At 38.3% G+C, this 21,929-nt stretch overlaps 1 protein-coding gene across 4 annotated transcripts in view; it reads left to right on the plus strand.

Moving 5' to 3' along the window:
- Positions 1–21,929, plus strand: part of aatkb (apoptosis-associated tyrosine kinase b) — a 50,265-nt gene that overhangs the window by 24,597 nt on the left and 3,739 nt on the right. Inside the window, exons 2-13 of one of the 4 annotated variants that reach the window (XM_084134724.1) lie at positions 918–1,051; positions 6,639–6,780; positions 10,750–10,829; positions 11,595–11,713; positions 12,074–12,161; positions 13,179–13,312; positions 13,913–13,997; positions 14,124–14,245; positions 14,511–14,660; positions 15,389–18,890; positions 18,994–19,138; positions 19,226–19,432. In XM_084134724.1, the coding sequence (XP_083990850.1) occupies positions 918–1,051; positions 6,639–6,780; positions 10,750–10,829; positions 11,595–11,713; positions 12,074–12,161; positions 13,179–13,312; positions 13,913–13,997; positions 14,124–14,245; positions 14,511–14,660; positions 15,389–18,890; positions 18,994–19,138; positions 19,226–19,431 (4,907 nt within the window). In that variant the 3' untranslated portion in view covers position 19,432. Of the gene's footprint in view, positions 1–917; positions 1,052–4,037; positions 4,396–6,638; positions 11,714–12,073; positions 12,162–13,178; positions 13,313–13,912; positions 13,998–14,123; positions 14,246–14,510; positions 14,661–15,388; positions 18,891–18,993; positions 19,139–19,225; positions 19,433–21,929 lie in introns of those variants that run through there. The other 3 variants (XM_084134726.1, XM_084134727.1, XM_084134725.1) reach the window with 3 other exon arrangements.

The raw sequence follows: 21,929 nt of genomic DNA on the forward strand, positions 1-21,929 counted from the left end.
AATCAGAGTATTAAATATTTCTAACTTTTGTTAACTCGAATCACTAGCTTCGGGTAACTGCCGTACGCAAGTCTAGTTCTGGGGGAAGAGTGACCTCTGACCCGACATATTGACGAAAGGGAAAGCACAAAGGATAGAGTAAAACAAAACAACGGTGACGAATTAGAAGTCTAAAACAATAATTTTTAAAGAGAAACGTCAGAAGCTTGAGTTTGCAGCCCAGCCTTATTTGTTTGAACAGAGAGATGGATATAAATATGGATTTTTTTCTTACAAAATGCATCGCTTTGCATTTAGGCATTTATTAACCCCCTGGAGCTATATGGATTACTTTTATGATAGATTGATCTGCTTTTTTGGGCTTCAAAATCTCAGCTTTTCACTTCCATTATAAAGCTTGGAAGCCAGGATATTTTTAAATATAACTCCAATTGTGTTTGGCTGAAAGAAGAAAGTCATTTTTAAAAATTACATTTTTGGGTGATCTAACCCTTTAAGCAATGGCGTACATCCGAGTGAACGAGATGGAGGGAAGTTAGCGAGGGAAGGGCATAAAAAATGGACTTAAACGCAACCATACAGGCAGCCAGGACAATCCTGAGAATAACCATCAGTAAAAAGTCATGTTTTGCCTCTCATACTATTTAAACAAACATTACAGCTTTAATGTGATCATTAAATGTATCATTTTTATTGGGAGGTAAAATGCTAATTGTTAGCGTTAAAGTTACAAAATGGCCACAAAGTTCAAAATGTGACATGCTAAATTCCATTTTAAACTACTTTAATCAGTAGTCATATTGTATTTGTATTACTGTATTTTGTATTGTATTACTGTTACAGCATCTAAAAACACAAATGTATAGCATTATATAAATTTCTTGATGTTGAAAAAAAATGTTGTATCTGTCCTGCAGATGGCGCTCCACTGAGTGAGCTGTCCTGGTCGTCCTCTCTGGCTGTGGTGGCTGTGTCTTTCTCTGGACTCTTTACCTTCATCTTCCTCATGCTGGCTTGCCTCTGCTGTAAACGAGGTGACATTGGCTTTAAGGTGAGACCCTCTTTCATTTCAATCTCTTTTTGAAACACTTACATCCCAACATGATTTACAGGGCCCAATCGTTGAAATAAGCCGACTCAGTAAATGTCAGTTCCAATCAGAATATTCATAATAAAATACTCTATGTTAGTCTCAGGCCAATGAAATAAGCACACAATACAAATCTCTACAGTATCTTTCTCATGTTTTCCTGTCAATTTTGTTCAGACTTTTTTATAAAATAAAAAAAAATTCTTATTGTTTCAAGCTATTGTTTAGTGAAAATGTAGAAAAGGACAATATATACTTAAATTCAAGATGTATTTTAATAATAATTAGCTTTGGTTCTCCACTAAATTTATCTTGTTTTAAAATAAATATATATATATGAAGAGTTCAGATGCAAAAGCCTCTAAGTGCCATCTGAAAATTTCTTCTAGAATGATACATTTTATGAAGCTCGTATATTTAAGTTCAGTAATTACACTTAAATGGCAATGAAAATTACCTATTAATTGTCATTTAAGTGAAATTACCGAAATTAAATAAACAAGCTTGATAAAAATTATCATTCTAGAAGAAAATTTCAGATGGCACTTAGAGGCTTTTGCATCTGAACTCTTCATATATATATATATTTATTTAATTAAAACAAACACTATTCATTAGGAATATTATTTTCTGCAGTGCACCAAAAAATAATAAAACAATAACATTCTGTATTGTACAGTAAATGCTCTGGCTTTCTCATGCTACTATCTATGAATATGTAATGCATAATGTGCATTAATGATGTGACGGAAGACCCGGAGGCAAAGTAAATAAATGAGCATGATATATCGATTTGAGTTGAAATTATTATGCAAGGAGAAAGAGAGCATGGAGTGAAACATGAGCTATGAATCTAACTATAGAATCAGTTATTATCATTTAGCCGTCATTATACAAAAAATGTATTGTAGAAATCTACAACTGACCAATCACAATCAAGTGTTAAGACACTGATATAAATGCCACATCTATTCAGATTTAATCACGATTGTGTCATAGAAAGGTTTTTGGCTGGGGTAGATTTCAGTCAGTCTTTTCAGCAGTGAATTAACACAAAAACATCTCTCTCTGTTGTGACTTCTTGGCCTGTTGCCGTCCTGCAGTTATGAATGAAATCGTGAAGTCTGAAAAGCATCATTCATGAATCAGTTCTGAGCCTGTTTCAGATCTGTAGGAATGCTTTGATCAGCTACTTGAAAAGTGGCACAGCGCATGCACACATGCGTTCTGTTCAGCTGCATGTCCTCTTGCCCTATTGAAGTCCAAGAGTTTCAGAGAAAAGCCATTTCTGCAGAGCAAACCACTTAGTCCTGTCTCATAAGGTTAAAGGAGCCAAGGCAAAGAGAGCGCAGGGACACAATCACTTCCCTGTAGACGTGTTTTTGTAGTGAGCAGCGGATGCCTTCAAATGGCATACGGCCATAGATCTCTGTGCATTTTTCAGCAGCAACTTTAAAGTGGGTCAAGGCACAGGAGAAATGAGACCCGTGTAAGTATGTGACAGAGAAGAGGATAGCTCTTTCATGCTTCTAAGCACATGGTCTCCAGTAAAGGCCAAATATTTGTAATTACAATCCCTCAGTGGAACTACATCTCAGCACTTTCTCACACCAGCTCTCTCTCTGTCTATTACCTAACACAATTCCTGTCTCTACTTAAAGGGCTTCCATTCTTATACACAAGTTGGAAGTCTGACAGGCCTGAAGGTAATTGATTCATTCCCCTTTAGCATTCTCGAGGCTTCACACGCACGCTTACACAATATGAGAGCACTGCAAAAAAATGTGTTTGTTAGGTAGAGGTGAGACTGTAATACAGTGCTTACATAAAGTGCTAATATGTTGGGAGCTGTATATGCTGGGTCAATAATGAAATCTCATCAAGTGTTGGCGAATAAATTGGAGTTATATTCATCTCTTATCTAGTAACTTCAATATGTACTGCAACATTATATGCTTAAAAAGGAATTTTATGAATGATCTTTATTGATGTAACAGAATTCAATGCATTACGACCCTGTGTAACCTGCAGATTAAAGTTACCATTTTATACCTACATTTTATTTGGTTTTGTATATTGTATTTTCTATTCTAGGGTTTGTGTTGAATTCAATTGATTTGATTCTGTTATAAAAGCCTGAAATTAGGTGTATTTGTGCACAATGCACCTACGCTACCGGTCAAAAGTCTGTACGTTTTTGAAAGAAGTAGAAACAGGAATATAAAATTTTCTTCATTTCATTAAGTTTTCTTTAATATATTTTAACTTATTTTAAAACATAATTTATTTCTGTGATGGCAAAGCTAAATTTTCAGCATCTTTACTCCAGTCTTCAGTGTCATGAAGACATGATCCTTCAGAAATCATTCTTTTATGCTGATTTGGTGCTTAAGAAAAAATTATTATCAATATTGCAGTTGTGCTGCTTAATATTTTAGTGGAAACTGTGATACCGTGAATTTTCTTTCCCCAGGATTCTTTGATGTAAAAACAACAGCATTTATTTGAGATAGAAATCATCTGTAACATCATAGATGTCTTTACTGTCACTTTTGATCAATTTAATATGTCCTTGCTGTATAAAAGATTTCATAAAAATTACTGACCTCAAACATTCGAACGGGGATGTACTCAGCTCAAAAAGACAGTGTGGTTAAAACAGTAAGCAGATATGCAATATCTAACCTTTGCAAATGGATGCACATTCATATATACAGTAACATGTTTAGAATGTTTCCCTTGTTTTAATATCTGTGTTTGCTGATAAATGCAGGCATACATGTGAGCATGCTCATTGTGCAAGGGCCTGTCATGCACATGTGCGAAAGAATGAGCGTGAGGAAGGAAGGATGAAGAAAAAAGAGTGATGTCATGAGCACAGAATGTGAAAGCCTTTCCCTGTTAGAATTTTTTTTTTTTTTTTTTTTTTAGCCTCACATTTTTGTGGAAGCGTCTCCACTACTATTAATCTCTGGTCGTCCACACACTCTCAGGGGAAGAACACAGGAACTGCCCCTCCCTGCATTCTCTCTCTCTCTCTCTCTCTCAAGTAGAGGATCTATTTGCTCTTTATTTGTATGTTTTCTGGAGAGTTATCATGATGTATTCTCGAGACCTGCACTCTTTGGTTGCGCAGCAGCATGGGCTGGTTCCTAATGCGCTGTCCGGTGAGGGATCCATCTGGGGTCATGTGGACACCTCACAGGTGCTCTGTGAAGAGCCCAGCATTGCAGGTTCACAGGGTGGAAGGGAAGAGTTAAAGATTCAGCACAACCTGTTAGATCTAACACGTGCATTAAGGGCAGGTAAGATGGGAAATTAATGAAATCTTTGCACTTTTAGAAGAGAGCTTTCAAAGGTTGTTTTAATTACAATTGTGGTGTTTATGCTATAGTATATTTAAAAAATAAATGCTGTTTAATTATAAAATTAAAAGTGTAGCTTATATAGTAGATAAGATTGAGTGATCTGAAACCGAAAATCTGAAAATGTTTTATGTACAGTACCATTATAGAAATCATGCATTGCTCAGTGATGTTGGTGCACATAGAATGTGCAGACCGGGGCTAGTTGTCACACGGGGAAGTTGACCACTTTGTGTCAAATGTCCAATTACATAAATGCTGGTTTGCCCTTCAAGTGGTTTTGAATGTTGGTTTCAAATATCTAGTTAAAAGGATCTCGAATCATTTCTTAATTTTCCTTTAGAAAAAAAAAATCGATATCATCATTTTTTTTATATATAAAAAATATGTCATTTTGGATTTTAATTGCTCCTGCACGTTTTAGAATATGTGGTAATTTTATACTTTTTTGAAATAACAATTACTTTTGACTAACAGAAAAGGTTACCTTTCACATTTCTGCTATTTCTGCAGCTTGTTATGTTTCATAATTGTTCTACTGTTTAAATGTCGCTTGAAAGCCTTTAATTGACTGTTGTTAGGTTTAGGTTAGGTTAGGTTAGGTTTAATGACAGGTTCTCGTTGTGACAATTTACCCCATATTGTTTGACAAAAAAATTTTTTTGCATGTTTTTACTGAGATGTTTATGAGCCATTTCCATACAAATATTTAGTCAGAGATGATTGCCGAATGCATTGTTTTTGGATGGATGTGTTGGCTTGTATTGAAAAATCCCTAAATACTTAGAATGGACATGTACTTGCTTAAATAAGATGCTTCTTCTACAGAGCGTATAACAGAGAAGATGTTTCTGATTATTAGCCTGATGTGATAAAAAATGCAGTGCGATTCAGCTGGCAGGAATGTTTATCTTGTGACTTGAGCTTAGCAATGTGGTTTTAGGTGACACATAGCAGGCCTTTCGAATCACAGCGTGCCCTATTGGGAATCTCAGCACTGTCTGTATCAAGACAGTGTTCAGTAGCGCTGCCTAGTGCTGGGCAGATCAGGAGCCGGGTCATATGGCAGCCGTGTGGGGCGTGTGAAGATGTGGACGATGGGGCCCATTGGGGAACTTGAATGTTTGTGTGTATATGTCTGTTAGCTTGTACTTTTAAGTGTGTGTGACCCGCCCTAGGTCACTGTTTTCCATTTCTTCAACCCCATATCTCTGCACTAGCGTTCACAGAAAATTTGCTTGCATCTGGAGGAGCATTTCCGATTTCTAGATCCTGCCAAGTTTTTTTCTGGTCTTTTCTTAGCACTGTCTCATCTCTCTTTGTAGTTTCACCACATCCATAAAGAGATGAAAAACGCTTTGGAACACAACTTACAAGTTTGAAGCTCTTCAGATTAAACTGATGGCTCATTATTTGATCTGATTATAGTGACATGCTCTTTAATGGACTGTTTAATAAATTGTAATTTGTTCCAGTAAGCATTAAATGGTCTTTTTATATTAATTTCATTAAAATAATCAGGTTAAAAGCTCTGCAATTAATGCAGCCACTGATGTTTGTTCTCAATTTAAAGAAACTGCTTGTTTATTCTTGTACATCATGTCTCAACACACACACACACACAGAGAGAGAGAGAGATTTTGGGTTTTCATGTTTTATGGGGACATTCCATAGACATCATATTTTTTATACTGTACAAACTGTATATTATATCCCCTAAACCTAAACTCTGCATTTTTAAATTGTCAAAAAACATAATTAGTATGATTTATAAGCTGTTTTCCTCATGGGGCCTGAAAAATGTCCCCACAAGGACAAGGATTTTGGATATTGCCATCTTAACAGTTTACCAGGACCACACACACACTAACAAACAAACAAACAAAGGGTCCTTGAATCTGTCCCACAAAGCTGGAATTGAGCTGAGCAACATAATTTTACTACATGGATCTCTTCTAAAGACAAAACATGAGGAAGAAACTCATTTTGGAGGGAAAATGTTCTTATCATGAAAAAATCTCAACAGTTCTAAAAACTGGGTTCATTTTCTTTATGCAAAATATAATAATCTTTTTGAATTAGGGGTGAAAAATAACCTGGACATTTCTTTATGACATTTACCCACTCAGGTCAAGAGTTGCTACCTTCACCTCTGACCTCTGTGTTTTTCATTGCTACCGTAGGAGTTTGAGAATGCAGAGGGAGAGGAATTCCCAGCGGACATGTCCACGCCGGCATCTCCTGCATCTCACACCGGTCCCGACGTCTACATCCTGCCTCTCACCGAGGTCTCGCTGCCCGTCGCCAAACAACCTGGCCGGTCAGGTGGGTCTTTGTCACACCGCATAGTTTGATTATTAAAAAGAAGCTTTTGATATGAGCAAGACCAGATGTGATAGCACTTTATAAAGCCCAAAGCAGATTGGTCTTGTTGAGGATTTCCTCCCAGTCCTGAATCCGCTCTGACCCCGCTTATGCAACTCCCATACGGGTTTCACATTCTCTGGACTGGACCGAATTTGTCTTTTTTTCCAGAGAATATTGTTAATGTGTTTGGTTTCACTTCCAACCCACAAGTTCTCCAGTGTAAAATCCAGAAGAGACCAACGCCCTGCTGCTGCCTCCACTCTTCCCTTCTGGGATGGACACTGTCCCACAACCCTGCCTTGCTCTGGACCCTCAGAAGCCAGGCCAGCTGTTCCATGCTGATAGCCATGGCTGTGCAAAATTTAAAATTCAACTATTAACCTTACAATTTATGAGTGTGAATTTGAATTGAATTGTCCTCACCCTACATGAAGCTGATCAATTTGAATGGGAATGATGCGATGAGGAATTTACCCATTTAAGTTAATTTAATAAGAATGATGAAATATACAAATTATTTCTATTCACTCTATGGTTCCATGAAGAACCTTTGACATCCATGGAACATTTCAAATGCACAAAGGGTTGTTTATATTGGGAAAATATTGGTTCTTTAGATTTTTAAAATGTTTTTCAAACCAGGAATAAAGGGTTCTTTTAAGAACTTTCCACTAAAAGGTTCTTTGGAGAATCATAAATGGTTCTTCTATGGCATCACTGCGATAACCCCTTTTTTGAAACCCTTATTTTTAAGAGTGTATGTCGTATTTCAAACATATATACAATACTGTTCAAAACACTGTTTAGACACTGAATTGGAATTTTCAAATCAAATAGTGCACAACTCTGAACAATATGAGCTTTGGTTCTCATATGGCCTTCAACAGTTTTCTTTCTTTTGTCCGTATCTCTGGACCGGAATCTATGGATTGACCTGAGACCACATGGCTGGCGGGAGCAAATACATTGAAGAGAGACAGACTGGAGTCAGAGTTCTTTGATTTGCGTGCACTTCACTGGTGCAAATTCTCAGTATTAATTGCATTTCTGTCTTGTTTTTCAGTAAAAACATCCTTAAAGATTAAGACTTGTTTACATAGAATATTGTGTTAATTAAGTTTATTTTTCTTACCCCACTAGCAAAATGTTTTAAAATCCAAACAATTATTCACTCGAGCATTTTTTCATCTTTCTCTCCCTTATTCAGTCTTGACCAGCACAAACATCTGCCTGTTGCATAATGCCGCCTCAGCCAGCCTACATAAATGTGCCTTGGAATCTGAGGAATCTGAGAGAAGATGTGTACATTCCGATCCATCTGTCTCCCTCTTTCCCATTACAACAACTCAATTTATTATAGTCTGACAGTGATGCTAACAGCTATGTGGTGCGATTAGTAAAGGTCAGAGGTTTATAGGTTGTGGTTATCCATATCTAGCTCACAGAACTCTCACACATCCCTCTAATATGGCATTTAATTTATGCGCTAAGTGAATAATAGACGCAGTATTTTGCCACCTGACAGATAAAATGCTAATTCATCAAAGTAAAAATCCCACTAAGGTTTCTTTTATGGTATAGACTACAGGGCCTGTAAGAATGTAATAAACAGCCTGGTTTCAGGCATGGCTGAGATGATGTCACTCCTTAAAGATGAGGTTGAGGTCAGATACAATCCTCCTGCCAGGAAGTGCAGGTCTCTGTCACTGTGATACAGATAGCATCTGTCTGTAATCAGACGTGTCTTTCTTCACATGAGAAGTCAGTTAGACATGAAGAAGCTAATTGTAGTGTTTATCATCTGATTTGAGAGGTTTCAGCCAAACAGATCATGGATTGCACTCTGGTGTGCAGTATCCACCCCAACACAGCTGTGCTCGTAAACACACCCTCACGCACACATCTACCTCCGAGCAAGGGAATACTTTAAAAATCACATCATTTCATATATAACATGCGCACACACCCTCTTTATCACACTGATTTGCATTGCTAGGAAAAATAGACTAGAGGGACAGATAAAGCAAGACGTGCGTAGCAGCAGTAAACGCATTTGATAATGTATGATAATTCTATTTGGTTAGAGTGGAATGATTTCTCACCATTATTTTCCCAACGACTGCATTTTCCAGCAGCCATCTAACCAGCGTGTCACTGTCACTGACCAACACTGTGGTAATGAGCAAGCAGAGTAGTCATTCATGTATATTCATATACACATCGAGCAAATCCTGTAATTTTTGTTGACGTACTGTTGGCAGACCTCATTGTTTTCCTGTTCAGCTCTATTTTGTTCATATCTGGTCTTTTTGACTAAACTAAAGCTGTGTCCGAAACCGCTCCTTGTTTCCTATATAGTGAACTATATCAGCTGTCGGACATTTCATAGTTGTGTCCGAATTCTTAGTGTATGACTTCATTCCCTACATTCGTTCACTCGTTTATGCCCACAATGCGCTCTGATTTCAAGAATACATCCGATGTACAGTCCCTGAAGCACTATTTCCCAAAATCCAAAGATGATTCTTATTCCTGCTTTAACATTTTTTAAAGATTCATTTTTAATCTTATATTTATATTTTATTTCAGCTGTATTTCAATGACCAAAAAGTATTGATTGTTTTCTTTCTTTCTTGTTGGCTTTGTGCTGCTAATGATGGATATACACATTGATGTGATTCATAAATTAATTTCACGTAATTGCAATCCATGCAATTTGTAACTACATCTTCAGTCTCTTCATAAATGCTGCATGGCTGTTTGCAACAGTTATTGTAATATAACATTTCGAATCCCGCACCCACATCAAACATTCTGATTTGTTTACCGGCCATTTGCTTTCCCAGACTTAGACTAGAAACCTCAGGAATAATAGCATTAGTGTTTCCATCCTCTCAGTGGTACCAAGCAGCACCGCCGGCATGACAAAGAGCCCAATTCTCCCCAGCGAGGGCTTTCTGAGGGGGCAGGCAGAATGAACGGGCTCTACAACGCCACATGGGCGTAAAATATGGCTGCTGCATAAAAAGAGAACAGGGAGTGAGACAGTATGTCATGCACCCTTACAATAAACTGTCTGTGTGTTTGCACGATGAGATGAGAGAAAGAGAGAAAGGGACTGTTATGGCTTTTTGAGATGATAGAGATATACAAGGATCTGTCAGACGGGAGGTTGAACGATACAGAACATCACTGGTCAGATCTATCCCTACTGCGGCAGTCTTCATCCATTCCCTGCCTTCTCTGACTTCTGCATTTCAGAAAAATGTTTTTCAAGCAGTTTGATAGATCACGGCGAGAACTCTTAGGACAGACTCTCGAATTTGATTTTGTGCCGTTTAACCTCACTCTTGCTCAGAAGATTGCTCACTGCTTTTTGGAGAGGATATTTGGAGGATGATTTTTTTTGCTGGAGGAAAATCTTGATGCGACTTCACGTAATGCACTTACAAAGCTGTTGTGCACTAAGGGTGTGTTATGTTGGAACAGTTCAAATATTGTTTAACTAATGATGCTAATTTCTCTTTATTCATATTGAGCTTTTTTTTTTTTTTTGTGCATTTTACGTAGGTTTTTATACATTTTTATACATTTGCTTATTTGATGATGCAATGGATTTAATATGTATTAGATGCAATAGGGGTCCAAATGCTGAAAATGCTGCTTTTTTCTAATAATAAAAAAAATTCATTTCAAATTATATTGTCAACATATGATCATCCTGATGATCATCTTCTCCAGCAATAGAATAGAAGCAAGAACATCTGATCGTCTGCACAATAGAAGTATATTTTATCCATGTTACGTCATTTTTTAATTTTTTTCAACTTTTCTTGATTTCATTAGTTTTTGAATGGCAGATTGTGCCACTGGTCCATGTTGCCAATTAATATCTTGCTCTGTCTCTGTCTGATAATCATCCTTTAGTCCAGCTCCTGAGATCCACAGATCTTGGCCGCCATAGTTTGCTTTATATAAAGGAGATTGGACATGGCTGGTTTGGCAAGGTAAGTCTAGTTGGTCTATTGTTTATTTTATATTTGTTTTGAATGTCCACCTCGTAGACATGGATGCCCTCGTGTACTGCTACGGATCAAAGGTGTAGCTCGGTTTAGCTCTGTAGTTTAGACCCAAGGATGTAAAAATATGTTCCATGCTGCGTTACCATTGCCATACCTCAGTAATTCTCAAGCTTTGATGTGGGACTCGTGTCTTGACTGTTCCCTGCAAGAATTTCTGTGTTGCAGTAAATTCCAGAAGCACTTTAATATTTCATAGGAATAATTTGTGCCTCTTTCATTCTCATTCTTTTTTCTTTCTCTCTACTTCTTTGTCTTTGTAACACACATACATAAACACACACACACACACTACCCCAATTACCCCAACTTTCCATTGAATGGGTATGTCCATCTGTATGTATGTGTCTCTGTGGCTGCATGTTTACCGATGTTTCATCTGGTTTTTGTGTTGTTTCGTCTTTCTGCATTTCCCTTTGAGCAACTTTTCGCATGATTCCTGGACTTGATTTAAATCTTTTTGGGTTTGTTTGTCTGTCTTCGATTTCCTTCCTTCCTTCCTTCCTTTCTTCCTTCCTTCCTTCCTGTGTGCCCATTTCCTTCTTGTGCACATCTGTTTGTGTCTATCTGTGTCACCCTGTCCATAATTGTGTGTGTTGTCCATTTTCCCTCTGTTCATACCTGTATGTGTGTTTCTGTTGTCTTTCCCTTGTGTGTTTGTGTATATGTGTGTCTGTGGGGTGTTGTTCTCAGATATTGTTGGGGGAGGTTCACTCTGGTCTCAGCAGTACCCAGGCGGTGGTGAAGGAACTAAAGGCCAGTGCCAGTGTCCAGGACCAGATGCATTTCCTGGAAGAGGCTCGGCCATACCGGTAAACAAATCGTGCATTGCTTGCATTTCATTTATATATTTTATTTAATTTCTTTTGCAAGAATGAATAAGGAGATGTGTTAATTGTAGGTTCAAATCCCTCCTAGGGTGATTGTCCTTCTAAAAATATACTGTATTATTATTATTATTTTATTTTTTTCTGTAGTAGAACCCAAAAGAACAATTTAGAAAAATGTCTCTGTTTGTTTCCTTTTTTTTATTTCACCATACAGTAAAAGTCATTGGGGTCAGTGTTGTTTTGGAACCCTAAGTTGTTTTGGGTAAAATGTCTAGTAAAAAAATTTGTCTCAATTTACTCACCTTCATGCAGTTCAAAACCTGTATGACTTTCTTTCTTCAGGTCTCTCCAGCATCCGGCTTTAGTGCAATGCCTCGCTCAGTGCACAGAGGTCACACCCTACTTAGTGGTCATGGAGTTCTGCCCACTGGTTAGTCTAATAACTCTGTTTTTCTGTTTTTATTTTATTTTATAATTTTTGTGTTTTTTTCCTCTCTAAAACCTTTGGCTTATCTCATAAACACAATTCATAACTCAAATCATGTGAATTTGAGGGGAAGAAGTGTATTTTTGTAAGCAGTGTTGAGGGTAACGCATTACAAGTAACGCGAGTTACATAATCGGATTACTTTTTTCAAGTAACAAGTAAAGTAAAGCATTACTTTTTCAAATAAGTAACGCAAGTTAAGGGACTTTACATTGTCAAAAAAAAATTGTTATTAAAAACAAACAAGAAAGCCCAGCCCAGGTGAGAAAAAGTAACGCAAAAGTAATGTAACAAATTACTTTCCATAAAAAGTAACTAAGTTACAGAATTAGTTACTTTTTAGGGTGTAACTCAATATTGTAATGCATTACTTTTAAAAGTAACTTTCCTTAACACTGTTTGTAAGTAACCAGATGATTTTTGCCTGGTGGATTATAAAACAGTTGATAAAAATCCCATAGTCCATATCTATAGACCAGAATATCGTAGTCTTTATAGAATTGGCCTGGTAAGCAACCACATAGCAGCCACCTAGAACATTCTACCTAGAGCACTACCTCGCAACCACATAGCAATGTGCTGAAACCCCTCATAATACTATAGCAACCATATAGCAATGCCGTGGCAACCATGCACAACACCCTGTTGTGTTTTGCATGTAATTGTGCTTTATTTTATATGCAAGAGCCACACATTATTGTGTGTGCTTCTTTATTTTATATCATTCTTCTCCTGGTATTGCTTTGCTAGGTCACATGTGCTACATCATTTAAGTCAACAGATCAACTCTTAGCAACAACATCAAATGTTGCTGACCTAATAATGTCTTGTTATATAACTCCCCCCAGTGGATAGCTGAGGCAAATCAGTCTGACAGCACACTCTTTTGATGATTATGGCTACTGATTTAAATTTACACCTTACCTTTGTATTTTAGCATTTGTTTTCCCATGATAACAGGGTGATGTTAAAGGTTACCTGCGCAGCTGCCGGGCAGCAGATTCCTTGACCCCTGACCCCTTACTGCTTCAGAGAATGGCGTGTGAGATCACTTCAGGCCTGCTTCACCTTCACAAAAACAACTTCACCCATAGGTCAGCCAACATTTTCATACATAGTTTAATGTATAAAATTCTATTTTAATGTGCAAATTCTTGTTTAGAGTACCTTTGAATCCTTTAATTTTAGGAAGTACTGTAATAGTTATCATCAAAACCTTTATTATCATTCTCAAATAGACTATTGGGAGACTGCCATCAGATTTAAAGTATGAGTATGAAGCTAATGAGTGTGGATATCTGCTTTCCCTGCTTCCTGTTTCATGGTTTCTCCCTGCAACAATCTCCTGGTGCTGCCTGAGTGTCTTTACTCCACTCCAGCATCAGTGATTTTGTTGCCGGGGGTCACCACACTTCTTCAAGCAACTTCAACATGTCCTTGCCAAGATACTTTGAACAGGTTCCTGAAGACAAGAGAATTATTTTTGGAAAGTAACATCACAATGCAAGTAAAATTATTGCTATTTCTGGCACTGCATCTGTCCTACTTTGTACATTTTGTGCATGGTTCCAACTGATTAAATAACATCCAGTTATCTTTTGAGCTAGCTAGTGGTATGACATTCAGGCCATGTTCTATTTTCAGAAGGTGTTTATCATATGTTTATTTATTTATGTTGCTCTGATTTTCTGCAGTGATCTGGCTTTAAGAAATTGCCTGCTAACATCAGACATAAATGTCAAGATTGGAGATTATGGACTATCGCACAGCAAGTACAAGGTATGTACATTTAAATCTATAAAAAAAAATGTATCTATACTGATAAACATGAGTTTTAGATTACATTCATTTACTTTTCAAAGTTAGTTTTGAGCTTTTTCACTCTTCATATCTGTTTATCCCCAGGACGACTACTTTGTGACATCAGACCAGACCTGGATTCCTTTACGCTGGATTGCCCCTGAACTGGTGGATGAGGTTCATGGTAACTTGCTAGTGGTGGACCAAACCAAGGAAAGCAACATCTGGTCTGTACCTTTACTCAATGCTACAACAAATAGCAAATTTGTGCAAATTTAAATATAGCAAAAATAGCAAATTTTATAACATAAATATAATGTTGAATTTAGGCCTTTGTTTTGCAGTTAGGCTGTTTAGGAAGAACGCACCACCTCTTAAATAACCTACATTATTGTAGTGAATATATGGCTAGATAGATAACAAGTCATTACTGATTGATGCATTAATTGCTATTAGTTAACAGAATATGTTGTACTTTCTCTCTGTACATAGGTCACTTGGTGTAACCATCTGGGAGCTGTTTGAGTTGGGGAATCAGCCGTACCGCCATTATTCAGACCGACAAGTTCTCAGCTATGCTGTGAAGGACCAACAATTGAAGCTGCCCAAGCCGCTTCTTAAGTACCCTCTTGCTGACCGCTGGTGGGTGTCTAATAGACTTTATGTTGCTCTTCTTACTCATTTCATTAATCATTAGAGTTAGAGCCCTGAATTTTCACTTCGCTAGAGCCTTTAAATTTTCAGTCCTTGCTCTTAAAGAGACCTTGCTCTTAAATCTATTTTAATTCTCTCTTTTCAGATCAAATTCATGATCAAATTTCTTTCAAACACTGTGACACAATGTACTCTATATTTTAATAATTAATAATATAATTTTCCAGTTACAATTTCTAAAAATTCTTAAAATAAAATTAATTTACTAGAGGACCAACACTGCATTAGATATTAAGACTTGTTTTTATAGATTGTATCTTGAATATAATAATAATAATAATATGTAAAATACATTTTGTCTTAGTGAATGGTCAGATTTTTGTAAATTGTAAGTTGTAACGTCTAAGTTATGTGGTTGTGTCCCCCCGTGATTCTCCTATTTTGGATTTTGGATTAAAGACTATTCTGATGGTATCTTTTCTTTTGTGCACAAAAAATCTCCCAGCCGTACTAAAAAATACAATTATATTTAATATGCAAACTATTAACAAATGTAATATCTTATGCGGTGTTGCTTCTCAAGTAAATGTATCTTGTTTTAATTTATTTTTACTGAAAAATAGATCAAAAGACCTAAAAGCTCATTAAGAAGTTATTTCTGCAGTGTATTTTTCGAAGTGTTTGCCTTAAATGTGTTTGTGTTTCTATTTTACCAGGTATGAAGTAATGCAGTTCTGTTGGCTTCAGCCTGACCAGAGGCCCAATGCTGAAGAAGTTCATCTGCTGCTTAGTTATCTATGTGCCAAAGGAGCCAGTGAGGCAGAGGAAGACTTTGAGAGACGCTGGAACTCCATGAGACCAAACACAAGTCATGCTAATCTCCATGGAGCTGGTGCACTTGCAATCAACATGCCCCTCTCATCCACCACTTCATCATTCCCCCTACTGGAGCAGTTCCCCACTGGAGACGGCTACCATTCAGAATCTGGAGATGACATCCTAACAGTTACAGAAACCAGCCATGGCCTCAACTTTGAGTACAAGTGGGAGCAGGCACAGGCTGAACAGCACTACCATTCCTCATCCACCATAGGCACTTTGGGTCAAAGCAATCCCCATTGTCAGGAGGTCTACTACCCTCCAGGCGGAATAGTGGGGGGCTGTTCTGTTGAAGGACTCGCCCTAGGGGTTTCTCCTTCATATTATGAGCCCAAACAACTACATACCCCTGTCGTGGTACCAGTCCTGAGTGCCCATAGTCCAGCAGTGAGTAATGAATACTATATCCGCATTGAGGAACCAATACAAAGCAATATTGATATGAACTTCACCATGTGTGCTTACAGTCCAGAGTTCGGGGACAGCAATGGAAGCTTTCTAACAGGTAGTGGAGACTCTGGGGAGTGTATAATCTGTCCCCCTGAAGCTAAACCAGACATTTATTGGTCAGCAGATGTCCATAAAAGTAGTGCCTATGATTCTGATACCAGTCCTGCCATGTCTTTAACTATGGAGCCTCTTTTGGGACATGGTAGCCCCCTTAGGGCATGGGAGTCTGGTCACTATGTCTCATACAAAGACAGGGATGGAGGTTACTATTATGAACCATCACCTCCTAAGGTCATGGAGCACTACCTGATACGAGACCCAACACAGCCTCCACACGAGAGCTGGGGGTCTCGAAGCCTGAGACAGGCACTTGGGGAACTGGAGGACCCTTTAGGCATCTCACCATCACTTGGAAGTCCTCCACAAGGCTATGCTGATCCTTACTTGGAGAATATCCAAGGCTCCATTATAGGAAAGAATGTTACAGGTGGATACTATGATATGATGGGTTCCTTGAGGAAAACTATGCCAGGTAGCCACTCAGTTTGTATTGACATGGCGTCAGGTGGTGCTATATTTGTAGGACGAGATGACAGTGACTCTGATGAAGAGGAAGACATTTTTGTGGAGAGACGAGGAAGAAGCTGGTCCACCGGCAATCCAGCTAATAAAAACACAATGACTTTGCATCAGAGGCAGGGGTCTTGTCTCCAGGATTCGTATGCAGACTTCCACTACACTATGCCAATGACAGACATTGAGGATACGTGGCCAGAAGAGCAGACCCTGCCGTACCATATGGCTAAACCTGTTGACTACTTAGAGACAGCGGTCAAAAGCAACACTTGCTTGGTGCATGGAAGACACATAACTTCAAACCCTTCACCTGAGTGCAACTCGTATATCCATATGTGTCATGAACCCAGAGAGGCTGAAGTATATCCTGTACCATGTTGTCAAGCTTTGAGCAGTTCACATTTTGTAGACCCTCTAACAGGAACACTTGTGAGGAACTGCTTCATGATCGACTGTATTCCAGGGAAAACCATGACATTGCCCCCAAAAAACCAACATCTAGGCCAAGCACCTTTATCTGCTGGACATATAGTCTCCAAAATAGAGTCATCAAGGGAAGGAGCCAACGAGTTTGACATTTCGGAGCAATATGTGGATATTGCGGCAGTGGAAACCAACTTAAAACAACAAAAAGCTTTGCATCAAGATGCATCTCCAGCAGATCCTAAAACTGAAATTACTGCCATCCCTTCACAGTTGAAAAATTCACTATCAGAGTTACCCAAATCAGAGCCAGAGTCAGAGTTGAGTAAGACAGCGGACAGCGGTGTGGACCGTGGAAGCTCTAGTATCAGCCTGGTAGAGATTGATGACTGCAGTGATGATGACATCACTGATGTAACCTCAGGTATTTTTTGTGAATTCACAGTAGAAGCAGAAAATGTTGACTACGCCAATCCAACATTCAAGTCATTACAAAAGCAGGTTGGTACCCCTGATTCCATGGACTCCATTGACATACCATCTACAGCATGTTCTAGTGAGACACTCAGCCCTGCCTCCATCCACCCATCAAGCTCTCCCAAGACTGTGGACAGTGGTTATGACACTGAAAACAATGAATCTCCAGAGTTTGTCCTAAAAGAACCCCATGAGCTCCAAGATTCTAAGGCTTTTATCCAACCAGTGGGAAAGGTAACATCTGGGACTAACTTTGTCAGCGAAGAACAAGAGATTAAAAGGGCAGAGGATGAGAAGCTAGAGGGAAATGTTGATACTGTAATGGCCTTTACAACATCTGAGAGCAGTGATGGAGAGCTGAAAGCACTGAGTGATAAAACTCCATACAGAGATTCGGCCTACTTCTCTGACTATGATGCCGGGAAAGATAAAGAAAGCGAAGAGGACATCAATGAACTTGATGATCAGAAAGATGGACTGGAGGGACTTATAGATAAAGAGGAGCTACTTCCTCCACAGAAGGAGACAGAGGGAGAGGAACATTGCATGCCATCTACAAGGGGCCATGAAAATACTCCAGAAAAGGCTGATGATTCCACCTCAAACATTCCATCTATAGATGAAGGTGTGTCTGTTTGCGACACAATATGTAGTGTGTCTCTCTCACCTCCTGGTAATGAAGTGTCTGCCATAAAAGATCATTTTGATGATGAAAATCTTGGTATAGATTCAGATCTTTCTGCAGAACTAGCACCACCAAAATCTGAAGTATCTGATTCAAATACTTTTCTTGGTCCTGATGTAAAGCAAGAGGACTCTTTCACACAAGTTGGCATTGAAGATAGTCTGACTCTTGACCAAGTAACTTCTGAAGGTGACGTTGTAAACACCAAAATTGAGTCCATTTCAGAGGTCCTCATTGATGAGAATGAAGCGGCCATATTCAAAGATGTGGGCTGTACTATTTTGTCTGAAGAGGAATTAGCGTCTCAGAAGGAAACAGCAGAAAGGAACAGTTTCTCTACACATGAGGGTCTGGAAACCAGGAGGAAGGACTGTGAAGAAGGAGGACGTAAAAGAAGCTCCATACGTTCTGGTTCTCCTCCCCCTCCATCAGAAGGACAGGTATCTCCCACAGATGGAGAGGAGGCAGATGAGGAAGATGGTGACTCTGAAGACAGCGATGAATCTGATGAGGAGCTGCGCACATACAGCATCCAGGAGCAGAGCGAAGAAAGCGAGGATGAGATCTTGACCGTTCCTATTATTGTGAGCGATTACAGTGATGCACACAAACTCAGAAGTCTACTTAAGATGCCAGTGGTGCTCAGTGATTCACTGTCTGATGAAATGGAAAGCAAAAAGAAGGTGGTGTCATTCTTCGATGATGTCACCGTCTTTCTGTTTGACCAGGTATGTACTGTCCAGATATTTCAAGATGGTTTTTGATGACATATGAAATCACATTTGAGTACTTTTGAAGTTTAATCATAACATTTTGTGTCAATGCCTCCAGGAAAGTCCAACCAGAGAGTTGGCAGATCACAGTTTTCCCTTGAGTGGAGAGACAAGCAAATCGAGCGCAAAGAGTAAAGTGCAAAACCAACAGGAAAAAGTCAATGCCTCCGATGACTCTTCTGATGGAAACATATCAGAAGAGAGTAAGCTTCTTCTTTTTTTCGCTGCACAAAAGATTTAAGTATCTATCACACTATCTATTTACCATCCTTCTTTATCTTTGATCCTAGGTGCAGGGTTTGAATGGGAAGATGATTTCCCATTGTTGCCCCTTCCCACATCTTCCGAGGTGTCTCCGGACATCACTGCAAAGCCGAGCCTACCAACCGGCATCACTAAACCTGTTGCACAAGTCTCTCGTTTTACCATTTCTCCATCCAATGTGTCACGTTTCTCCATTACACATGTCTCGGATTCAGATATGGATTCTGCATGAGGTGAGACAGCACGTTTGAAGCAGTGTTTTTATCAGTAACGGAAGCTAAAACATTAAAACATTTGTATATACAATATACAATTAAAGGCAGGGTAGGTAGGAATGGTCTAAAAAACTTCTTTTTCAAATTTGTTTAAACTTTATGTTCATATCAATACATAATTAAAATGTAAGTACTCTGAAAAAGAAAGTATAAAAATCGAGTGTCTGTAGACCTCTCAGGACTGTTTTAAAGACAGTTCATTATTTCCATTCACTCCACCCCCTCCCTTCTGGGCTCCTTCCAAAGCCACGCCCCCAAAACACATGAACGCGCGACTCCAACCGCTGAGCTGAAGACGCATTATTTACCTGAGACAAGCAGAGAGGAAGGAGCACAGTGCATGTAGTGACATCATGTCAGAATCACATGTAATAAAAAAATCTAACGCTAATTGCTTATGAATATAAACAAATAAGATGTATTTTAGTACTCACTATCAAGCTAGCATATTGATATTGGTAAATTTAAAATATATATTTTTTGATTCGCTAACGAGCTAGTTATATAAGCTAAAAACAGGTTGCATTGATACACTTTTTTACATTACCATCAGTTATATTGTGATGAAGATGAATTTCGTGTAAGATTCATAACATATATGGTGTTCTGCATGTAGGGGTGGGAGATATTGACAAAAATGAATATCTCGATATTTTTTTCCAATATCTAGATATAGATATTCAGGCGATATTTTTGCCATCCTTCAAAGAAATGTGAGCAAACTGGCAAAGAAGGTCCAGTTGGTCTTTTGACTTGCTGCATTTGACCTATATTATTCTAGGCTATAGAAAAAACAATAAAGGAGCTAACTAAACAGAATCTGTGGCACCCCCTACTTTTTCCACTTACAAAAAAAAAAAAAAAAAACTTAACTAGGCACTTCTTGCAACAGTGATTATTAAATCAAACAACAATATTGTTGATGATCAATTCAAAGTAAAAAAAAATTAACATTTTCAAAACGGTATAAATCCATTCATTTTTCCCCCAAAACGCTATAAATCCATCTTTTTTTTTTTTTTTTCTAAATTTATGGTTTGTCTTTTTAAAAAAGTTTTTGTCTTTTATTTTTCGTGTTTGCATTTATGAGGAAAAAACAATATTACTTGACAGTTCTCCATTATGGACGCGAGCGCTCTGAAAGCTGCACTGAGACTTTCAAACTTTAACAGAGACCTCAAAACAGAAAGCACAAAGCCTTTCTTTAAAACGAATTTCGTTTTGTATTAATTGTATCTTAATTTTAATATTTTTTTTTTTCATTAATTCATTAATATTTTCATTCCTGCATTAAATACATAAAGTAAATATAGGCTATCAATCACAACATAAGGTGCTTGAACTGGAGATTATATCATCGTGAACCGAACCGTAGCCTCGCCTCACAGGCCTAAAAAATGTGGAATATATTTACAGAAATCTGGTTCTAAACAAAACCATCCAAAACAAAATAAAACTATGTAGCCTAAATGTGCATTTCTCCGGTGCATGCGTTCACTAGCCTACTGCGAAGATCGCGAGTCAAATATCGTCAACTTCATCTTTGCAGCCGACACAGAAATTAATAAACAATTAAAATGTCTTATTGCAATATTTTACACATTCATAATCATTACTTTTGCTGGTTCTTTGAGGCAGCTTTTTAGGTTTATGGCGTTTTGGAAAAGAGCTCTTCACGTACAAACACCGTTTCACCAAGGCACAGCAGCCCTTCAGCACATAAGAACAAAAAGAGAAAAAGCACGGACTTACTAATTACGAAACTTTGATGTGGTTGAACAGCTGAAACAGTCACAAATTCCTCTGCAACTCAAACATTCGAAGGAAGAGAACAGCATTACAGTTTTCAGCGCGTCCTCCTTTGATTGCTGTGTTGTGACTGGAAAAGTGCATGCAGGAGCACATGCGCAAAATGTAGGTTTGTAAAATGTCCTTTTGTAAAATAAAAATAATTTTAGGGCGAAGCAGAGGAGGTCGTGCAAGAGGCCGTGGCGTGCAACTAGGGTCCGAGGAAGTAGAGGCTGAGGACGGGGTGGTCGCTGGAAAGCTACGCTGATATTGACACGCGTTTTATTTCTTTGTTTATCCAAAGACTTTTTGTTCATTACCTTTTCTTGTACTGTCTTCTTTTTTTTGCCTTGTTTGCCTTCACTAACTGCATGCCGGTAATGTGAATTTTGATTGCTCTTTCTCTGCCATTGTTTTGCTATTCCTAGGTTCAGTGCCTCTCGAATTCCTCAAATCAAACGTGCGCGCGGCCGCGCGCAAGTGGGCAGATCCCGTGGCAAAAGGGTTGTTGCCATGGTTGCGAGAGAGAGTGACAGTCGCCTAAGCCAATCCTTTGATTCGTCCCGAATCGAAATAATGAGCTGTGTTTAATACAGATTAAACGGTCTAGAGTCACTTGATTTTTATACTCTTTTTTTCAGAGTACTTACATTTTAATTATGTATTG

Source organism: Abramis brama (assembly GCF_963993115.1).
Source record: "Abramis brama genome assembly, chromosome: 14".
Taxonomy (NCBI): Eukaryota; Metazoa; Chordata; class Actinopteri; order Cypriniformes; family Leuciscidae; genus Abramis; species Abramis brama.